This window comes from Haliotis rufescens, unplaced genomic scaffold, assembly GCF_023055435.1.
Source record: "Haliotis rufescens isolate VD_foot unplaced genomic scaffold, xgHalRufe1.0.p SCAF_53, whole genome shotgun sequence".
NCBI classification, from domain to species: Eukaryota; Metazoa; Mollusca; class Gastropoda; order Lepetellida; family Haliotidae; genus Haliotis; species Haliotis rufescens.
The window spans coordinates 1,694,886-1,716,148 of record NW_025964257.1 but is presented as its reverse complement, the minus strand read 5'-3'; the positions used below and the strand labels follow the sequence as shown (position 1 = coordinate 1,716,148).

The window sequence follows — 21,263 nt, the reverse complement described above, 5'->3', positions numbered from 1 at the left end:
GTCAGTAGTTGCGAATTCTACCAGAAATTCCTTCCAGTACCCAGACTATAGTTTCCAAGTTGTTTGAATGTTATTTTTCGATAAGTGCAGAAAAAAACTTCAGATCACGAACTACATTCTCAAAGGGATTCCCACTGACCTCACGTCAGTGCACCAACTTGCCACATTTGAAACAACGTCTAAATATACTCGTAGTATCGGGACCTACCGTTTATCGGACAGGCAAAGATAACAAGGACCACGAGATTATGAATTTTCAATAATTCAATTACAAAAACTGTTCAAAGAGGAATATTTGAGTGTGGTAAGAGTTTATAGCACCATATAGTATATATGGTTTCTCTGCAGTGATGATATCCTCCGATTGGCCTTTTGTTTAGACGCTCGGCCTTACCTCGATCAGCTCGATCATTAGTTCTGGAAAAAAAAGCCTAAAAGTGCGACCTATTGTATAAATTTACAGGATAGGAAATAATTCTTTGAAAAAGCAGATGGCATGTGGAGACTTATGATACAGACACAATCGTTTTGGGCGCCGCCTCTGTGGTCTAGTGGTAGAGCGTCAACCCGGAGAGCGGAATTTCCGGGCCGGGGTTCGATCCCAAGCCGTGTCATACCAAAAGACGTTAAAAGATTGTACTTGTTGTTACCTTGTCTGGCGCTCGGCATTAAGGGGCTAAAACAAGGACTGGTCGACCCGGAGTCAGTCTACTGTGTCTGAGTGGGATAATCATGTTAAACTGCGGCATGGTATCTCAGTGAGCTAGGACTATCAATCGGCATCAGTCCGGACTAGTACAAGCAGCCACACAAACACACACGCGTGCATGCACGTGGCTATATACGTGCAATAATCTTGGACGCGGCGTTAAACCCCATTTCACCTCACCTCACCTTTCATGCTGAACACCCTAGCTGCATAGTTTGTTTGCCTTTGATTAGGTTAACCTGTGTCAAGGACTTACAGTACGCCCATAATAACTTTCAAATGCATTCACCTTTGATGCCATAACTAGCAGCTGCTAAAACAAGCAGCAAAATAGTACGAATCTATATAAAATAACTGAAAAAATGCAGACTGTTTGATCGTTGAAAGTTAAACGTGGAGATGTGTCAAATAGATACGCAGGTAAATTCACAGACTGCTATGTCGGTAGTTTGTGTGTTTCTTCGTGTTGTCCTCTAGGTCGGGTGGTAGCGAGTGGGCATGCAGTCAAACTCGCAAACATTTCCACATTTACATCAGAAACCACGCTTATGTATTCATTCGTGCTCCGGAATTTCCAGGGGATTGCTCACCAATTTAGAACATGTCCGTCATTGTTGACGCCATTTCAGAATCGTGTAAAAGGTTTAGAAGTCAAACTATATGCTTCAGTGAATATAGTGATCAATGAATATGATAACCCATATTCTCTTTGCTAAAAACAATGGACACATTTTGCACAGTCAAACATACGCCCACGTACAGGCACACGCACACGCGCCCTAACATATAGCATTCATAAGATTTATATGGTCGGATCAACAACATGATAGTATACACCACCCCTGACGGCGACGTAATATATTACTTTTAGCCATATTATTTTCATATATCCTTAATTCATTCATTATTAACACAGACGAGACCTCAAAGATGTGAGTATAAGAAATCTATAAAAAAGCAAATCCAACGTGACTTATATTTGATGTGACTGTGTCTCTGACTGTCAGTGGTTCTGTTTCAGATGGTCCATATAATAATGTGACTGTAGACAACACTTTTAATGTGACTGTGATAGAGGATGAGACTATGTCTCTGACTGTCAGATGTTCCGCTGACTGTAACCCTGCATGTAGCTACATCTGGATGAAGGGGACACAGCAGGTGTCTGACAACAGATATCTTCCTGTAGGGAGCTTCAGGAGAGGTCAGGGGGGAGACTACATGTGTACGGCCAGGAACTCTGCTACTGGAGTTTCTGCTGCCAGTCGGACACTCAAAGTGAATTTACAGTGTAAGTATTAGATCTGCGTGTGACCTAACATAGAGAGAGAGAGGTCATGACCGTTTGATGTATAGCCAAGAACCCTGTGAGTATTATATGTATTTTCTGATATTCTCACATTCCGGCAAGGCTAGCATGTTCAATAGTCATAGTTCCGGCAAATTATTTGTTGATTTATAAGATTTCGCATATCGGGAGCTGATCATTCTTGTTAACATTGGAGGAAACAAATGTGTGAGCTGTTTGAACGTACAATTTCGGTGTTTGATGGCCACTGACATTGTATTTGATATGAAAATGATTGCCTGTGCAATAATTGATTTTGGACCGTCGTTAGGAAGCATGAGAGCATTATTAATTTACAATGTCCCACACTTTGCCTAGTAAGCTGTGTTTGAGGATAATTCTATTTATTTTAACTACAAAATAGTATAAGATCAAAGTGTTATGTTTATTGACATAATTATTGTTAAAATTATATGGTCTAACTGCTTATGCCAGCAAAATAATACGCTAGATTTCAATCTGCATTGCCATTTTCAAGGTACATGTTTTCACTATAACTATGCAGGGGTAGATGAAGATGTTTCTCTCCACAGGGCGTCCAGCACTACCAACACACAACTGTCCTTCCTGGATTGTCATTGGTAAGGCGGGAAATTGTACTTGTCAGACATCAGACAGAGGTAACCCTGTAGGCACAGTCCAGTGGTTGAGTCGCGGAAACCAGACCACTTCGCAGTCCTCACCAGAGCAACTGAACCTGACATCCATTCGCAGGTCTGACAATATGAAGACCTACATCTGCAGAGCATGGAACTCTCTGCCCAACTCTAACAGTGATGCTATTTACATTGCTAACATTGCATGTACGTACTATTGTTTATCCTTCATAATTCTGTATAATGTGAAATCAAGTCTTACGATTGCTCTCTTATGATATCTCTTAAACAGATTATAGCTTTTGGGGGGATATGAAGGGTTAGCTGTCAATATATATATATCATCACTGTTTTTGTTTAATTGCATTATTGCAATTTGTCGGAAAATATGCACCACCAGCGTTGCCCGAACTGTATGGCAATCGGCCGCAGCAAATAAAGAAATTGTGCGAAAAATAAATAACAGTTGTATACTAGCGGTAAAAAGAAACTGTACTTCATACAAAATTATGTTAATGTTACCTTATTGAAAACAAGAACATGATAATTTGTCATTTGTCCCATCTATATTTTATCATAACAAATTCATTGGCAATGCCCATACCTGGTAACAGGGGACAGAGCGACACGCCTTAAAAGTGGCTTGGCGTAATCACTGAATTAACAATGTTAATATTGGGTAAGACCACCATTTGCGTTTATATACAGGTGAGGAAGCGACGATGCACTGAAGACACCAGATGAATGAAAACATTCGGAGGATGTTATGTCAACCAAATATTAGCCCAGCTGAGCTAGCATTAACAGATGGTTCTGGACCTGTTATATGCATCGTTCCATCTCATCTCAGACATGTTCTATGGGGGAGAGGACTTGCAAAACTGCCGGTCACAGCATTACAGTTATGTTATGCAGCCTAAAAAATTCGGCACGTTGATGTGTAGAGGGCATTGCTCTGCTGCAATGTGACGTTACGTCTCTGCATTTGCACTAAGGGTAAAACATGATATCAAGCGATGTCGTCCCGGTAGCGTACGCCTTTGCAAATTGCTGACGAAATTGAGTAACGCAAGCGTCGCTAAAACGTTCTCCTGGATGCCTGTAGACCCTTGCACAACCATTAGAACTGTCGAGATGAAACCTGAACTCATATGTGAACAGAATACTGACTTGCCTTCTGAGCCTCATATTCTTTCTACACCAACCTATGCGTGCCTGGCGGTGACGCGGAAGCTCTCTTGGGCGTATCACTGGACGATGTTTGCTTCCTCAACCAGTTGAGTACGGTTCTGCCACTGATTGCTCTCAAACCAGGAATTGTCCGAGGTGTTGATGTGTCAGTTTGGTATCGACTCAGTAAATGCACGAACCGAATATGGTTCTCTTGTTGACGTGACGTCGCACATAGACCTTGAACTTTTTTAACCTTGATCAAACAATTCCTGGACGAAGGTACAATGGATTTTGCATGATTGGGGAACATTATTTCGTGTTTGAATCAAAGTTGTAATATCTTTAACATGCCAGTTTATTTAGGGCAACATGCCCAAAGAGTCATATTTCAAACATCCACTAGTAAATATTTTAACAGGCAATATTTTCAATTCATAAGATAATTACTCAATTGATCTGAACTTGACCGTACAGTTGTCACGAGTAACGGATATAAACAACAACAGTTGAATTTACTATATGGAATGGTGTTATATTTAAAGAAATCACAGCTTATATCTTTGTGTGGCTGGTTTCAATAGATCTGTTCACGAGTGTCATAGAAAATATAAATTCTAACCACATCACGAGAAGAGAAAAACGGTATATTTCTAATATAAGTCAAGTGATCCATGATCTTTTAAGTTATTTCACTTGTTTTAATGAGTACATAAACATGATCTATCACGAGCTAGAATATAATAACATAGAGACTATTATAACGGGAACAGGACATCTAACTTGTATTTGATACAGCAAAATAAAACATACATATTACTTCTGTGCTAAAATAATATTTAACAAATAAGCAAATAAAACAAATTCCGATATGCAACAGAAAAATAATATCAGGACTATCGAGATATCAGATTACGGGTTAAGAAAGATTAGATTATCTCGCTGCCAATTATATTCGTCAAATCATATTGTTATTTGTTTCAGACCTGGAACGTCCTAGTATCACACTGGACAAGCAGGGCGTAAATGAGAATGATCCAGTGACTGTGACATGTACTGTTGTGAGTAACCCCACTGTGGTGATGACAATCGACATCAACGGCAACATGACAACAGCATTCAGTAATAACATCACGTTCACAATAGAGAGGGCCCCGTGTCTGCACAAAAGCGAAATCAGATGCACAACTAAGAACAATCAGAGAAACGAAGAACTGAATGCCACGACACAACTGAATGTAACATGTTTGTACCATTTTATTTCATTCATATAATACGAGTTGTTGATATGACATTAATGAAAAGATCTCGTTCAAATGGTTTGCCAGATCTTCACATCAGGATCGATGAATATACAATAGTGGTGTCACGTGGCATATATCTGGCATTTTTAGATGTTAAACATATTAGTATGCTTGAAGATATTCCTCCCAAAACACACCTACCAAACATGGGGTTGTATTGTCACAAACATTGTTTTGTAGGTAGTGGGCATGGGCTCCTTCAATAGTAGATTACAGTGTTGATGTATTTCTTTTGGATAACTTCCATAAAGGCTGCATCGTGAGGAAAAATTATCATGTTTTGCGATAATATTATATTGTATGACCGTGTGATACCCTGATTCCTTTCAGGTTCTCCACGTCAGGATTCCAGAAGGCCTACAGGCATGGTGGTTCCCGGAGAACTCATGCACTATGCCTCCCTGACAGCAGATGTCATAGCCAATCCACTCCCTAAGTTTACCTGGTTTAAACATTCGAGTCCTCAAATGCCTGTCGATAATGGCACAGGTAGTTTCATTGTTTCTAGTGGTCTCAGTTCCACTTTGAAAGTATTTATCAAAAGTGAAGATGAGTACACAACGTACAGTGTAGTTGTGGAGAACAGCCTTGGAAAAACTACACTTTTCTTCAGTGTGACAAAGGCCGGTAAGTTCATGCTGGGCGGATAAAAACGACGAGCTACAGTCTCCTGTTTCTAAACAGATTAAAATACATCACCAAAACCTTGAAAAAAAGCTTAACTTTTCGAAAGAAGGGTATGTAATGTGTTATATTTGTTGTCCATACAATACAGTAAATGCATTCGTTTCGGTCGCTGATTACCAACATCATACTCAGATCTGGGAATGTAATGGTAACAAGTTTTAATATTTAAAAAAAACTCAGCAAAATCGTTTAAAGCAGCTTACACAATTTGTATTTGCTTATTTATTGTAAGCGTTCACACATATGATTCCATTCCACTGTAGTGACATATACTACAGACTTAACGATGTGTATTATATAATTTGAGCCGAAGATTTCCTATCTACAAAGCGAAACATGTTCTATTGCAAGTGATTAATGAGATGTTCACATATAGGCCACCGTCATCACAGTTTACATTTTACGTGCAGTCTACTTCTTTTGCCGCAGTATCAAAATCGACTGTAGACATCATTCCTGTAGTGGCTGGAGTCGGGGCAGCTGCATTGGTGATATTGATAATCGTAACCATTGTCATACTTCAAAGACGAGGCGTTCTTCAATGTAAAGGTAACCTTAATTTGTCAATTGATGTCTCAGTGAAAGAACATGTCTCTTTAAACTCTTCGGGTCATATATCATGTATGTTATCTTGAAATATAACGACTTTATATTAGTATTCTCTCGACATTGTGTCCAACACTAACGCGTCACTCACATACCAACTAATTAATTTTGGTTCAAATTGTCAGAACGTGCGAGACAATAATAAATTAACGATGCAACAAGGAAAGGAAGATGTTCTTATGTAGCCATGTGTAACAGTAGTCACACGGATGGCACGGATATGCTCCAAATAATTTGTTATATTTATTTTATTTATCCTGAATCTTCCCATATTAACGTGTGTATCCAATACTATGTTTCAGGTAATTCGAACAAGACAGACCGCCCTACCCAGCAAGACGAACGTACCCATGCCAAAGACAATGTATACCTTGAAGGAGACGATGTAAGCAATTGCAAAATATTTTACATAATATGTTCGAGATTTTATTCTCACTATGGTAATATGTAGGTGCTATCCTCTCCAGTTTGTTACGCACATTGCAACTTTTCAATATAAAAATAGACGTTTCTAACCTACATTGGTATATGTCGTTTAGCAATGTTTTCTGTTATTTACAGGGTTTGAAATATGGACGAGATGAAGATGGACTCATGTACGTTGGGGTTGAGTTTGGTAACCAGGCTACACCAACTGCTGCCCCAGAGTGGACAGATGAAGCTACTGAATACGCTGGCATTGCCCATGGGGTAGTTGGTTGTCCTCTTCCACCAGAAAAAGAGGATGAAAAGAAGTAAAAGTAAAGAATTATGAGTTTAACAACAGATCGATCTGAAAACAATATCAGCTTCGATTACATTCTTATGTCTTTATGTCAATTTCAGATTGGTTCAGAGTATTATGCAATTTATGACCAGAAGGTAGCAATACATTGGTAGATAAACTGTTGTACAATCAAATAATAACAACTGAGATACTATAAACAATTTAAGATTATGAATGTATGAACAGACCAAATATGCAATGTCAAACTGCACAAACAAACTTGTACAATGTTTAAGTATCCTAAATTTAATCAATTAAAGTTTATGATGGAAAATGTTAGGAATATAGTGCAAAGAGTACATATGAATGGACTTGAAACGATTACCATAACTTCAGTAGTTTTAATGCCATACAGAATGTTCACGGTTTGTTATCGTCCTAACGTAAACGAGCTCTCATTTATGTAGTCCTTGGAATGAGGTTCAACTAAATACTATTTCCAGTTTCTACTGTGGTGTTTTCTGTGATACCATGTGCACGTTGATAAAATGATATATCCTTGCCTGCTCACAATCATGTAGTTTGATCACAAACACAACGACACAAGGACACTGCATTGGTCCACGAAAACAATTTACGGTTATATTTAATTCACTTAGAAGCCTCGATATCAATTATTGGTTGTATTCAGTATCTAATGATTTCTATTAGCATGTATTATTTGAAGTAACATTTTTTGTATATTTTGTAGTTCACCTTATTGTACTAATCGTTTGTCATGCTGTCAGTGATGAATAGTTTTTATAGTTCCGTCATTTGAATTGTCACAATGATTCGACGATGTATACGCACACACACAGATACATACGTACACACTACATACATAGACATACAATCACGTGCGCTGACACACACACACACACACACATACATACATACATACATACATACATACATACATACATACATACATACATACATACATCAGTAGTATCTTATGGTTATATTTTATGTTTTTTGTCACTTTATTTTCTTATTCTGTTTAGACACACACAATGTCATACATACATACATACGTACATACATACATACATACATACATACATACATACATACATATATACATACATACATACATACATACATACATACACCTGATTTGTTTTGTCTCATCAGTAGTATGTTATGTTTATATTTTATGTTGGTGTCTTTTTTTTCTGTTACTCTTTGTTATACTATTAAACATTTACTTACTTTACATGTATAATACCATTTATGTTTTGTCACTATATTTTCTTATTCTGTTTAGGCACACACACAATTACATAAATATCGGATGATTTCGACACAATAAATATTAAGGGGACATCGAAACGTGAAATGGTTCATGTCTTGTAAAAGATCAGTATTCATTTAAAAAGAAACGCGAAATGATATTTCAGACATAATCCATATTTCATTATTTACATATTTGAATTTCTTTCTTCTCAAATGATATGATTCTGATAGTGATTGTTTTCAGAATATGATTTTGATACTGATTATTATCATGATGATATGTGTAAGAATAACTTCCGAGAGTGCGTCGGATCGTAGATGAAATAATTGTTGTTGAGGTTTCCTGATCCATGATAAATCATAAGTAGGATTTTACGAAATACTGATTTTCTATGACGTGAATATATAAACAGAAAACATTTTACTTTACCGAATTTCTATTTGATTTCTTTTGTTTGTTTAATTTATCGTTACACCTATATCCGATTTTATATTCTTTTTCTATTGTAGTGTAATATCTGCCCTATACAACTAAACACAGAGAAAACTCTTTATCCTAACTGATCGCTACATGAATAAATGTTGTGCCGTTTTGATACAAATAGGATATTTAAACCATCTTTTTTTTATCTGATATAGGTGTGTGTCTACCCAGAACCACATAACAGTATTTGTTTTCCTGATACAGTTGTGAGTGAGTGAGTGAGTTGGGTTTAACGCCGATTTTAACAGTATTCCAGTTATATCACGGCGTGTCAGCTTAATGTGGGAGGAAAGCCCGAAGTGATGCAGGTCTCAGACGTTTACCACTTCGGTGAAACCCACGAGCACAGTAACCAAATGTTTTCTGTTCGGATTTTAGAAATGTACAAATTTAATGCTGTAAACCAAATACTTTTGCTAAGTCATATATTCAATTTACATTTATATCAATATATTTCAATAAAGAATAAAATTCCACATTTGTCCATTGATTTATTCAGAAGTTGTCTGCACATGTTACGTGATTTTAGCATATTTGTATAATTTAAGACATCAAACATACATGAAACAGACATCCTCAGAGTTGAACCAATATGATATTTTTTTACTTTATATTGAAAAATTCTATGCAAAGACCTACAGCAAGTAAATTAAGCCATATATACTCATGATATGCAACATTTCATGCCAACATAGTTGTTGTCAATACACGTTCAATGAACACAACTTTGAATCGTTGATGCATTTACCACCTAATTTATTTTGATATAGTAACCCGTCAGGGTACATATCCTGGGTCCGGAAATCAAGAAACAATCTGCATACACGCACAAGAGTGTATGGCTGAATGATGACTTTTCGACATTCTCCTTCATGGCAATCACAATACTCTCTGCTCAGCTGCAACGCGATTCATAGCTATTCGGTTAGACATGGTCTCTACAATGTTACCTTGATCGGACCAGCCTTGTCGCTCAGAAAACATGCACTATTACCGAACTCATAAAACTGTCTTTGTGACAGATCTAGGGCAACAACAAAGACGGCCTTTGAATCGAAAGACTCCACGCCATGGAAGTGTGCAAAAGACGCATGTAATTATAATCCACGTAATGGGTCAGCTCACATCACATTTACTTTCTTAGCTCCCTGGGAAATGATACTCCAAACTGCCAGTGTGACTCGAAAAGATTTACAATACTATATCACACTAACCACTCGTTACAATTTGGATGATAATAGTTGTTAATATGCAAGTCCCGTTGCATAACCGGTGTAATAGAATGGGTTTTACGACATTCAAGGTTTAAGCTTTCAAAAATGTATGTGGTAGACATGTGGAGGACTATTCAAAATTGACGCATTAATGACAAAAATGATGTCCAAAGCAATTACTTATTTTAACTGATACATGTGTGTATAAAATGTTCTTGTGTGTTTTCAGGGAAACAATGTATTTGCTGTTGCATGTGTTTGTGACTGGATCCACCTGAGGGTCAATTTATGTTTTTGTGAACACCTGGTAGCATCACTGTTTGAAACAAATTGACAGGGAGATATTGCAATCTTCAAAGCAAATACATGGTCACTTGCTATTATGTAACAAAACACTACTGCTGCCCGCTACATAAAGGAAATGAAGGCGACAACAGAGCAGAGTAGATTGTGCGATTATGAATATATCATTAGCATGTGTTTATGAATCACCATAAATTAGTAATGTGTTTTAGTGTTAATTGGTATGCATGGTTTCTTATGGATCATCAAAATGTATTTCAGTTTCACAGCTTAGTTGTTAAACTGGTATGTAGTCTGTGAAAGACTGAAAAGGGGAATATGAAACAGATATATGATATTTAACAAAAGGTGCCTCGTGAAAATTTAAGGGACAAACAATATTATCGAACCAAAAATGTGGTGTGTACTTTCCTCCTGATATAAATGTTTGTACTGGGCGCTGTTGAGAAGTGACATACAACGAGGAAGTATTCAGAAAAAAACAACCAAGTAACAAGATATGTTGTGAATGCCAAATGCTACTATTTATGCCATATAACCAACGCGCATATATGCTAATCAAACAGTGAAAGCCGGTGAGTTTTCTGAATTTTTAACGCACAATCTATAGAAATTTAAACATCACGTTATTGCGACTAACAAGACCACATTTTTAAAGCCAACTGTAAAATGTATGTATATGTTTGTGTGTGTGTGTGTGTGTGTGTGTGTGTGTGTGTGTGTGTGTGTGTGTGTGTGTGTGTGTGTGTGTGTGTGTCTGGTGTGTGTGTGTGTTAAAATGTAGGGTTAGTCAATGATATTTCTAATACATTGTGCTAAAGTCGGAAAGATTCAGAATTCGTCTTTTGTCTTTTTCAGTTCGTAAAATATGACGATTTTGTCGTTAATATTCATCTGCACATGCTTGCTACCGGTGTCTATATCAGGTATGTGTCCGAAGTTAATAATAATGTACACTGGTACATCTCACCCGCTAATTCTACTCTTGCTCAATTCTTATTTGTCTTAGAAATGTTGGCATTCTCATCCTGTCTTCCTCATTATTACGCACAGATTTAGACACCCAAAAGAGCCTAGACCTCCTGACTGATGCTAGTAAAATAGAAGACAGTGGAATCTGTTACATCAAAACAATACTTACGTCTTTAATTAATCATTAAGTAAAATTCCTACACCCCTGTTTCGAAAATGAAGTGATTTGACAAATGAATAATTCGTCATTTAATGAGAATGTTCTAAACATTGCGATGGCATGTCAAGTTGGTAAGCAAAACCAAAATTAAACATAACAGCCATATTTACATCCAATTCCTCCCAAACATGCCCAACTATAGCGAATGATTTCACAACTGTTTCCAGAAAAAATGAGTTAAATGCCTGTTCAGTAAAGCGGTCTCAATGATGATCAACTATGAACGATGAAGTTGTTACAAGGCAGCGGGTTGTTCAAGATGTGCTAAGGGGCGGAGGGCAGGGTGTTTTGAGTTGAGTCATGTTTTTTTTTTCTTTATTTTTAGGGACTCAGATATTTTGTTTCTTCTGAAAAGAGAGCTAAGAATATTATTTTTCAAATTCAACCTATGGAAAGAATGTGGAAATTTTGTCACTGTCCACTTAAACATGATAACTGTACAGATGCAAGTGATTTTAAAACAGAACATGACAATAGCAATATAATAATGCATTTTTTTGTATAATAAAAGACCATACGTAAGATCCGACGTCGCAAGGAGGTGGTAATTGATATTTATAGATAGTGATGGTAATTAAGGGTCCTGCCCGTAGAGGGCTTATGATTTGAAGGGATACGCTGAATGTAAACGCTGATACTAAACAGAAAAAAGGAGATAGAATCTCCACGCACTTCCGAAACATATTGAAACAATTAGGATTTTTGGATGAATGAAGTTTTGGAGAAAACTATTGAAGTGGTTTGCACAATAACACTATCCTTGAACGTTATGGAGCTTTTAGTGACAATATTGATACTACAAGTATACAGTATTTCTCTAATCCTAAAGATCAGTTTGTGCCTCAGATTGGTCAGGATTAGGATACACTCACTTACATCATCACAAAATAGAAACAGGTGACGCCATACCCATTAAACTCCCTTTTAATTAGCCATTAGGGAAGAATGTTCCAGATAGGTGCAAGAAGTGTTAGAAGCTAATATCACTCAGCCCAGTTCTGTATGACACTAAAAAACGGGATAGCTCTAATCGCTTTGCCGTAAGTTAAAGATTCCTCAATACAGTTACCAAGGCGATATAACAAACCCTCCACCCTCACAACTGCAATAAGATACACATGTAGCCACCTTCATTCTCATACAATAGTTTGTAATGATGTTGTTAATTCATGTCTTTTGACAATACAAGTATCTTCCTTGACATTGTTCCTGTTCTGTTTTCAGGAACAAAGAATGGTGGTTGGTAATGACAGTTTAGGTTACTGCAAAAAACTATTTTTATTTATGTATATGTTTATGTTGTATTTTGGGGCTTTTTTGCAGGTAAGGGGGAATATTGCCTAACGGTCAATTCACATCACAGTCAACAGCTGTTTCAGTTATTTCACACACAGTGGGACAAGCGGTGTCAATAACCTTGTCCAAGGACATGGAAATGGAAGATATGAAACGATTAACAATACATTAGGGTTACAGACATATTGTGTCTCGTGGTGATGTCTCCCTCTCGAGGATTATGGCTTTGCATACGAAATACTCAGTACTGATGAGGATGGCCATATTGCGTTCGAAATTTTTTATTGAGGCTGAGTTATTTTTGTTCAACTTGATGGAGGCTGAGTTTCTTAGTTACACAAAATTAGGAGCTGTTTTCTCTTGCAAAGACATGCCAGAAATCAAATGGTCCGCTCCTGAATACAACTACATGCAGGTAGGCTTGGTAAATGATAGTAAACGGTATGTTGTAGGTAGTACCTACAAGCAAATGGTGTGTTGACATTTTTCTTGATAGGACTGTTATGATTATTAATATTATTTTGTGTTCGTATCTGAACAGTTTTCTGAACAGTTTTCTGAACAGTTTTCGAAAACATAGAAAGCATTTTCTATTACAGTTCAAGTCAAGTGAGTTCACTGTGGAAGGGATATATTCAACTATTTTGAAGACATTACACAGATATGGACAAAGGATTCTTTCTTCACAGGCGTTTCATTTGGCAGTCAGCTAGTACCAGTCCGCAATAGTGTCGATGCACCACTCAGATACATTTTAACTGTATTTAGACAGTATTTCAGTTATGTCACGCCTTCAAAATTTAATGAGAGAAGGAAGCCTAAAGGTCTTACGATTTTCCCACTGTGGTGCCCATCAATATACTGGAGCTTCGAATGAAGAACGAAAAGAAACATATAGGCGACAAATCTACTTCTGATGAGCTAGCCATGAAACAACTCTTTGAGAGGCATTAAGAAGTTTGAGTACTAACTAAGGAAACATAGCAATGAAAAGTCATATCACTGCATAGAAAAAGTGATCACATATTTGTTAAGTGCGGAAATGATACCAAAGCTAAAACTTCGTTTGTAAGACATGAACTACAAAATCGTTTGTATGTTAATACATGTTCTTTTGTTTTGAAAAAAGGTCTCCAGAGAGCAAGTATAGACACAGGGTCGTTCAGCTGCCGACCTTATAAAGTTGTTGAGGGTCAGCAAAATGTCAGATTCACATGTCATGCAACATCATCAAATGAGACTGTGACGTCATATATTTGGAGACGTAACGGTATTCCATCAGTAACGGGTAGAGTGCTTGACCTCAGCCCTGTCACCAGGAGCAGAGGCGGAAGCTACACATGTCTTGGCAGGAACGCAAGGGGGACACATGTGTCGGAAGCTGCACTACCTGTGACTCTAGATGTACAGTGTATGTGATAATGCGTTTGCTTCGTTTATTTGGTAGATGCGTTTGCTTGTATAACTTACAATACAGAAGAAAATATGGCTTTACATGAATATTCTTATATAAATTCGGTAGGGGATAAATGCTTATCACGAAGGGGTTAACTTTTGATGTGCTTTCATCTATCCACAAAACTTAAATTGAAATATGAAATATTGATTTAGTCAAACAAAAACGTGTTATTAATACCATGATGTTTCACATATGAAAAGTATCAAAATGTTTGCTCGAGAAGTCAAATACTGAGACAGAGTGCAGATTATCATGAAAAACATATTTAAACCAATAACATTTACAGTTCTTTTCACATATCAAGTGTTATAACTGAACAATATAATTAGTTGAGTTGGAGAATGTTCCCGGATACTTTCTGATCTATTCAATCTTGCAACCCTTAATGCATATTAAAGAAAAGATGTGAAGCTAAAGCGTTTTGTGATATATTAAAAAGAACTATGATTAACAATATTAAAAAAAGACATAAAGGGTTGTCACACTGTTATGTTCAACCAAAGATACATCTTACTTCGCATTGCGTACCTCTGGGAGGATATACTTTACTTCCAGATGGTGTCACGGTACAGGTGAAAAGGTCAACCTCTGTCACGGAATCACAGACGCTTGATGTGGCCTGCTCTGTCGATTCACATCCGGTAGCAACTGTGAAATGGACAAAGAAAAACGATGCGAAGTTAACTTCTCAGACTGGGTCTACACTGACCATCACCAACATACAGAGATCACAGTCGGGGACATATGTGTGTACAGCTACCAATACCCTCAGTCCTTGTTTTGGGACATCTGTAGTGAGATCTGACTCTGCTGAGGTGAAAGTAGATGTGCAGTGTAAGTTCCATTATTAGAATACTGGAAATATGTCTGTACAGCTACCAACACCCTCAGTCCTTGTGTGTAAGCATCTTAAGTAATGTCTAAGCAACAAACCTGATACACAAATTAACTTGATATTAAAATTTTCTGCTAAAGCACCGATATTTTGAAATAATATGACATTGTAAAATGTGCCTAGTTCAACATTTACTAATGGATTTCCTGATACCTTTTGGCATTTTTATGTCTAATAGTTGAATTTATTACGTGAGAATGATGCTGATCACATAATTTTACACATATCAAGCAATATGTATTATCTTGTCACAATGTGTGTTTCCACTCAGATAACAGATATCTTATTTATAGGCTGTACACATCTTCAATAGCGGAATTCAGAAGCAAGGGTAACAGAAAACAAGTAAATGCCTCTTTTTGACATTTGGGTACTAAGGCATGAGCAGTTGAGCAGCGGTTCAGCAGCATACATCTTTCTGGGTGTAACCAAAACAGCAAACAGGATAACGAATGACACATGTGGCAATAGATGGCGTCTTCTACATGAACGGTGTCACTTCACAACACAATGTGTAGGGATGCCTGGTGAAAATGTTGATTCCCAATGCCGTTCTAGTTGATGAGGTGGTGACAGGGATGTAGTAACCTCGACGTCTGTTAATGCGTAGCCTGACTGTTGATGTAATTTTAATATTGATTGATAGGCATTACTTAGAAGTTGACGGATGACAAAGTAAACACAATTTATGGATAACAACCTCTTTAATACTCTAATACCGAAACGTCGCCTTTACAGTATTAAAGAAGTTGTTATCCATAAATTGTGTCTACTTTGTCATTTTAACAGTTTGTTTTATGATGAGGTTATGCTGGTCCACTGGATCAGGATGTTTGAGTGTTGCTCTATAAGGTCCCTGTTGTTTGAGCAACTCTATGCAGCGGACAAGCCTCACTGAAGATATTGTCTTCTTTTATAGTCAGAGTATTAGTAATGTTTTTGTTGTTTTTTTTGCTTCAGATAAGCCTCAAATCCTTACTCTGTCCATAAACCATGCAACAAACAGAGTGACTGTCACTGAACATGATAGTATCACACTGATGTGTTCAGTTGACAGCAATCCACTCTCGACCGTAAAACTTATGAAGGGGACAAAGGAACTGACAGCCGCATTCAACTCACAGACGGTGGAATATAAGTGGACAGCGGACTGTAGACACGGCGGGATATACTCTTGTGCAGCTGAAAACAGTATTGATGAGCCTGCTAGAAGACATTTGGAACTTTTTGTAGGATGTAAGATGTCAGAAAAAGAAATGTGTAATAATTACCACTGCTTGTTTTAAACAGTAATGTTTGTCACTCGATACTCGCTATAAATATATGGGAGAAAGATAAGAATATATGAATATCTTAAACGAAAACGTTCCCGTACAATTCTGAAAATACCATTTAGCATGACGAATGCAATATATAAAAAAATACTATACAATAAGAACAATTAGATAAAGTTATACTTTCGTCTTACGAACTCATCCGGTTTTATTGTAATCAACACAATTTTTTTTTTGCCATCTCAAGGTTTGCCCAGACCTGATGACATGTCGTCTCTAAACCGCAAATACGTTTCATCACATGGTGGCAATGTCATACTTTCAATGACCATCCTGTCCTATCCTCGCCCAAGTATCGTCTGGACCAGACCAGAGGGACATAACCAGAATAACCTCACATCCAGAGAGATCAGTACCTCGGCTGTGACAGTGACATCCACTCTACAATTGAGAAATTTACAGCCAGAAGACTTTGGGATGTACCAGCTCCACGCAAACAACGCCTTAGGCCAGATAGTGGAAACTTTTACACTTGTATCACAAGGTGAAACATATTAAAACACAACATGTCATACATAAAGAATAAATTTGTAATATAGCTTTCCAGATAAACATATTAATTGTTGAGCATATTTTAAATGTCACAGTTAAACTTCAATTAATAATGTGTCCGTATTTTCTTATCGAAAGGTCCTCCCCTTGCACCTACAGATGTCACAGTGTCTGTTAAGGATTCGGCCTCGCTGCACATTTCCTGGAAACAAGAGTTTAATGGAGGATCGGCTCAGATCTTTACTGTTGAGTACAGCAAAGACAATGAACACTGGGATGAGGCAAGATCATATCTAGAAACAGGAAGAGGGAAGGACCTCCAGGCCGTTCTAAGTAATCTCGAGTCTGACACTATATACCATGTTAGGATCATTACAGGGAACATCTATGGACACAGTATGTACACTGTATCTGTTCAGGGGAGGACAGAATCACGATTAAAAGGCATGACAATCATTTTTTTGTTGTGACTTCCTAGCAAATTCAATATTTTTAATGAGCACTTTACAGGCGTAGGCATCAATGAATATTTTTTTTTTGAAGCTCTAAAGAAATAATAATAAATTAGAATTAGTATAATAATAACTAGGTTAACAAAACAACATATTGATTTTTCACCATTGAATTTTCTTAACACAAATGTCTATTTTATTCTTCTCAACAAGGTAAATATTATGTTTTATTAGGATTGAATATGAAAATATATGTATATTTATTTGCATGGCTAAGTCTAAAATGATGCTATTTAAAAAAACAAACATCTACATTGTTTTATTTGTTTTAGATCCGGTAGTGATTGTTTGCATGATAATCGGTGTGCTGATAGTGATAGCTGTTGCAGTCATCATCGTCTTATCCACGAAGTCCCGGGCGTGTGCTGAAGAAAGCAAGTAGGTATACTGTACCACAAAGTATGTAATGACTGGGAATTGCATATTCAAAGAAGTATTTGCGATCTGAAAAAACTGAAAAGTAAATTCTTGGCACATGATGTTTCCTTCGTATTTGTTTCTTCTCATGTGTTCTTTTATAATGGCTGTATATAATGTAGATATATATTGTTATCATATATTCCTAATCAACTCTTTTGTGATTTTTGCTTGTATTTCAAGATGGGACTCACACTTATCTTACCAGCACTATTAATAATAAACCATTGTTGGATGCAAATTCACAAGCAATCATAAGAATATATTTCATGCATTTATTTTAAACTATTATTTTCTGCCTTACATTAGTTTTGTCTTAAAGATGTCAAATTGAAGTTGCTTCACTTATTGCATTACTTATGCATTACACAGACATAAGTTTCTCCAGCTATCTCAAGTATACATGACAGTGCTTGTGAATATTGTTAGGCATTAACTGTTCAAGAGATTAACCCTGTGTCGAAATCAAAATGTGTAACATAAAGAAATATAGACAAGATATAAAGTAAAATTAACTGACAGTTGTATAACAAATGCAATTTGGTTACAGGAATGAAGGACAATCACATTCTGGCGTAATCCAAAATAATCAAGGTACGATTGTGAATGAATTGTAAATTACACTACCAAACAATCCTTACATAGTTCCCCGTTTGTTGTGGCACAAAACTATCAATTCATTCATTCATTCATTCATTCATTCATTCATTCAGCTGTGTCCTAGTACAGAACGCATTGCAGTTGTTACAATAATATTGACGATGATGATTAATCATTGTCACAATAACATGTGTCATGCAATCATCAATTGTTTCATAGGCTTCTTGTTCAACTGCCCAAAGACAATTATGTTGTTACTTTATCTGTTTCAACTTATAACGTCTTTTTTTAATTACCCCGAAGATTCAGGTATCTACTCTGGCCTTCGCGACAAGGAGTGCGACAGACAGATCTACACAGTGCTGAAATCCTTTGCAAAATCCTCCACAGAGGGTAGGTGATGTTTATATGGGCCTGGCTGATCCTAAGGTACTATCAGATTGATACTAGTACGATGGCCATGATTATTAGTCTGACGCGACGCGACCAGTGGAGATTTGTGTTCTTTTTCTAATGTTCCCAAAGATGTACTCCTATAACTGTAAAATTCAGTCACCCATATAAAATTACCAATTTAAAGAATATATATTATCTCTTGAACTGTAGATAGGCTATTTATTTATTTATTTATTTATTTATTTATTTATTTATTTATTTATTTATTTATTGTTATTATACTAATAAGTCTTAACAGTACCTTTGCATTCAGCAATTTAACTTTATCTAACATTTATTACATTATACCACTAATTGGAAATGTGACTTGACGTTTGTCAAGGCTGGCACTGCCATTATGTTAACACGTGACATTATATCAATAGTCACACATGTTTTAAAACATCTTTATGACAGTAATTATTTTTGCAGGTAATGCGGTGTACGAAGGTCTTCAAGTGAGGTCACCTCAAGTCTATGAGGATATAAAAACATCAATCACAACTGAAACCAATACAGGTAACTTCTGACATCAACATCATGAACGGGGATATGTCAACCAACAAATAACACTCTGAATGTCATCTATTCAAGTTCTTTAACATATTCCTGTAATTTCGAAATAATTCATTATATCTTTTTTTCAATTATTTTCATATTTTTCAGGTGATCTAGATCTACACGTTTATGAAAATTGAAATCACAAGTGAGGAAACCGAAAAACGCCACTGATATTTCTAGCTGATCCTCAAAAGGGATATGACTTCACACCTGTTTAATCGTGATTCGCACCTGATCGAAGCTCAGTGAAAAAACATTATTCACTCACCCTTTGTATTCGTACCATCGCTTTGGCAACGGTCACACTGACACTGTTCGGGTTTGGTGGACGGTTTGGCGTGAATTAAATTATGACGCAAAGAGGACGAGCTTTCAATTCAAAGAATGTCACAATTCTAAAGACCGGATGTCTTATTGTTGGACGTCTTTGTGTTTCAACCAGGAAGGTAGCCATGGTACTGTAAACACGGTGTTGCCTTGTTGTTTGGTCCTTAGTTGAACGGAGAATGAAATCGGCGCTTATTCGCAGCTATAGAACAGTTGCTTAGCTAATAAATATTTTACTTCCTTGTAGCACTGGAATATGTCCAAATAGGGATTGAATGGTGCGCGTGTGTCACGAACGTTTGGGACACAGTGGCATGTTATCTGTGCAATGTCAATACAATGACATGTGTATTTGTTGATGTCATGAAGGTTAAAACCATTTGGTGGTGAACCTAAAACTAGTCATGAATACATAGTATGACTTTTGTGTGTAGCAAATCATTTCACATGATGGCTCTTAAAGATAAACATATGAATACAAATACACAGCATCAATAAACACCTGTGCGTAGTTTTCCTTATAGGAAAACAAGATTGGTACGATATTGATAAAACAGGACAAATATATTCAGAGTCAGATATATTTTTAGAATGTAATCACAATACCTAAGGCTGTTTGTGATTGATATCGCGAAATTGTTGTCCAGATAGACGTTACAATGATTTAGTGCAATAACATATCAGCCCCGTGCACAAAGACCTACATATCAGTATGTACTATGACAAATTGTTGATCATCATAATCGATATTATAGATTTTCCAAATGCATAAAAAGCATGTTGTTATCCTTGTAGCGTTATCAGTCTCTAAATGAAAATGTCTGAATACGTATGTAGTTGTATATATAACAAATGTCACGCATTTTGCATTTCAAATTTTGGGCTGTGTATGGGCCACTTATCAAACCAAATATGGACATGCATGTATACGTATTTTTCGTTGGTAATAGAAAAAAAATGAATGTTATCATATTCAGTTGTTCTGTATTACATTTTTTCCTCACATTTGTATCTGGATTTTCCTGTACATACATTGAATAAATGTCCCCACCAGATGTTGCGTTGGCCATATTTGGAAATAACGTTTTCGTGTTGACTACTGACCATTTATGGAATAAAGACATGACCATATAACAATGGAGTCTCACATACTTCAACCGTAAGCATTAAGTATACACGTCGTGCATGTAGTTATTCACTTTGTGTTGTGGATACAAACATACACAAAATATGTGTATACAGTTGCACTTCTTAAGCTGTTTACTAAACATGTTATATAATAGCATGAATGTGTCAAGCGTAGCTAGGCGTCGTCAATAACGCGATGGCAGATTTGTA

At 36.6% G+C, this 21,263-nt stretch overlaps 1 protein-coding gene across 2 annotated transcripts; it reads left to right on the top strand.

Moving 5' to 3' along the window:
• Positions 1 to 9,703: 9,703 nt before the first annotated feature.
• LOC124115251 (contactin-2-like) lies at positions 9,704 to 20,980 on the top strand. 2 transcript variants are annotated; one of them, XM_048385103.1, is made up of 12 exons: positions 9,704 to 10,077; positions 11,264 to 11,331; positions 14,023 to 14,304; positions 14,908 to 15,186; positions 16,208 to 16,483; positions 16,769 to 17,065; positions 17,212 to 17,517; positions 17,858 to 17,963; positions 18,553 to 18,596; positions 18,906 to 18,995; positions 19,470 to 19,556; positions 19,704 to 20,980. In XM_048385103.1, exons 2-12 carry the CDS (start codon positions 11,274 to 11,276, stop codon positions 19,733 to 19,735), a joined length of 1,857 nt encoding a protein of 618 aa, XP_048241060.1. In that variant the 5' UTR covers positions 9,704 to 10,077; positions 11,264 to 11,273; the 3' UTR covers positions 19,736 to 20,980. The 2 variants fall into 2 exon arrangements, with proteins under 2 accessions (XP_048241060.1, XP_048241061.1); XM_048385104.1 differs by lacking the exon at positions 9,704 to 10,077 and adding an exon at positions 10,889 to 10,980.
• Positions 20,981 to 21,263: the final 283 nt, after the last annotated feature.

What these genes read in the sequence shown, in the direction of transcription:
- LOC124115251 (XM_048385103.1), top strand. Translation starts at nt 11,274, where the DNA reads ATGACGATTTTGTCGTTAATATTCATCTGCACATGCTTGCTACCGGTG. An exon ending in TGTGACTCTAGATGTACAGT is followed by an intron (nt 14,305 to 14,907) that starts GTATGTGATAAT and finishes CTTTACTTCCAG; the next exon opens with ATGGTGTCACGGTACAGGTG. An exon ending in CACAACTGAAACCAATACAG is followed by an intron (nt 19,557 to 19,703) that starts GTAACTTCTGAC and finishes CATATTTTTCAG; the next exon opens with GTGATCTAGATCTACACGTT.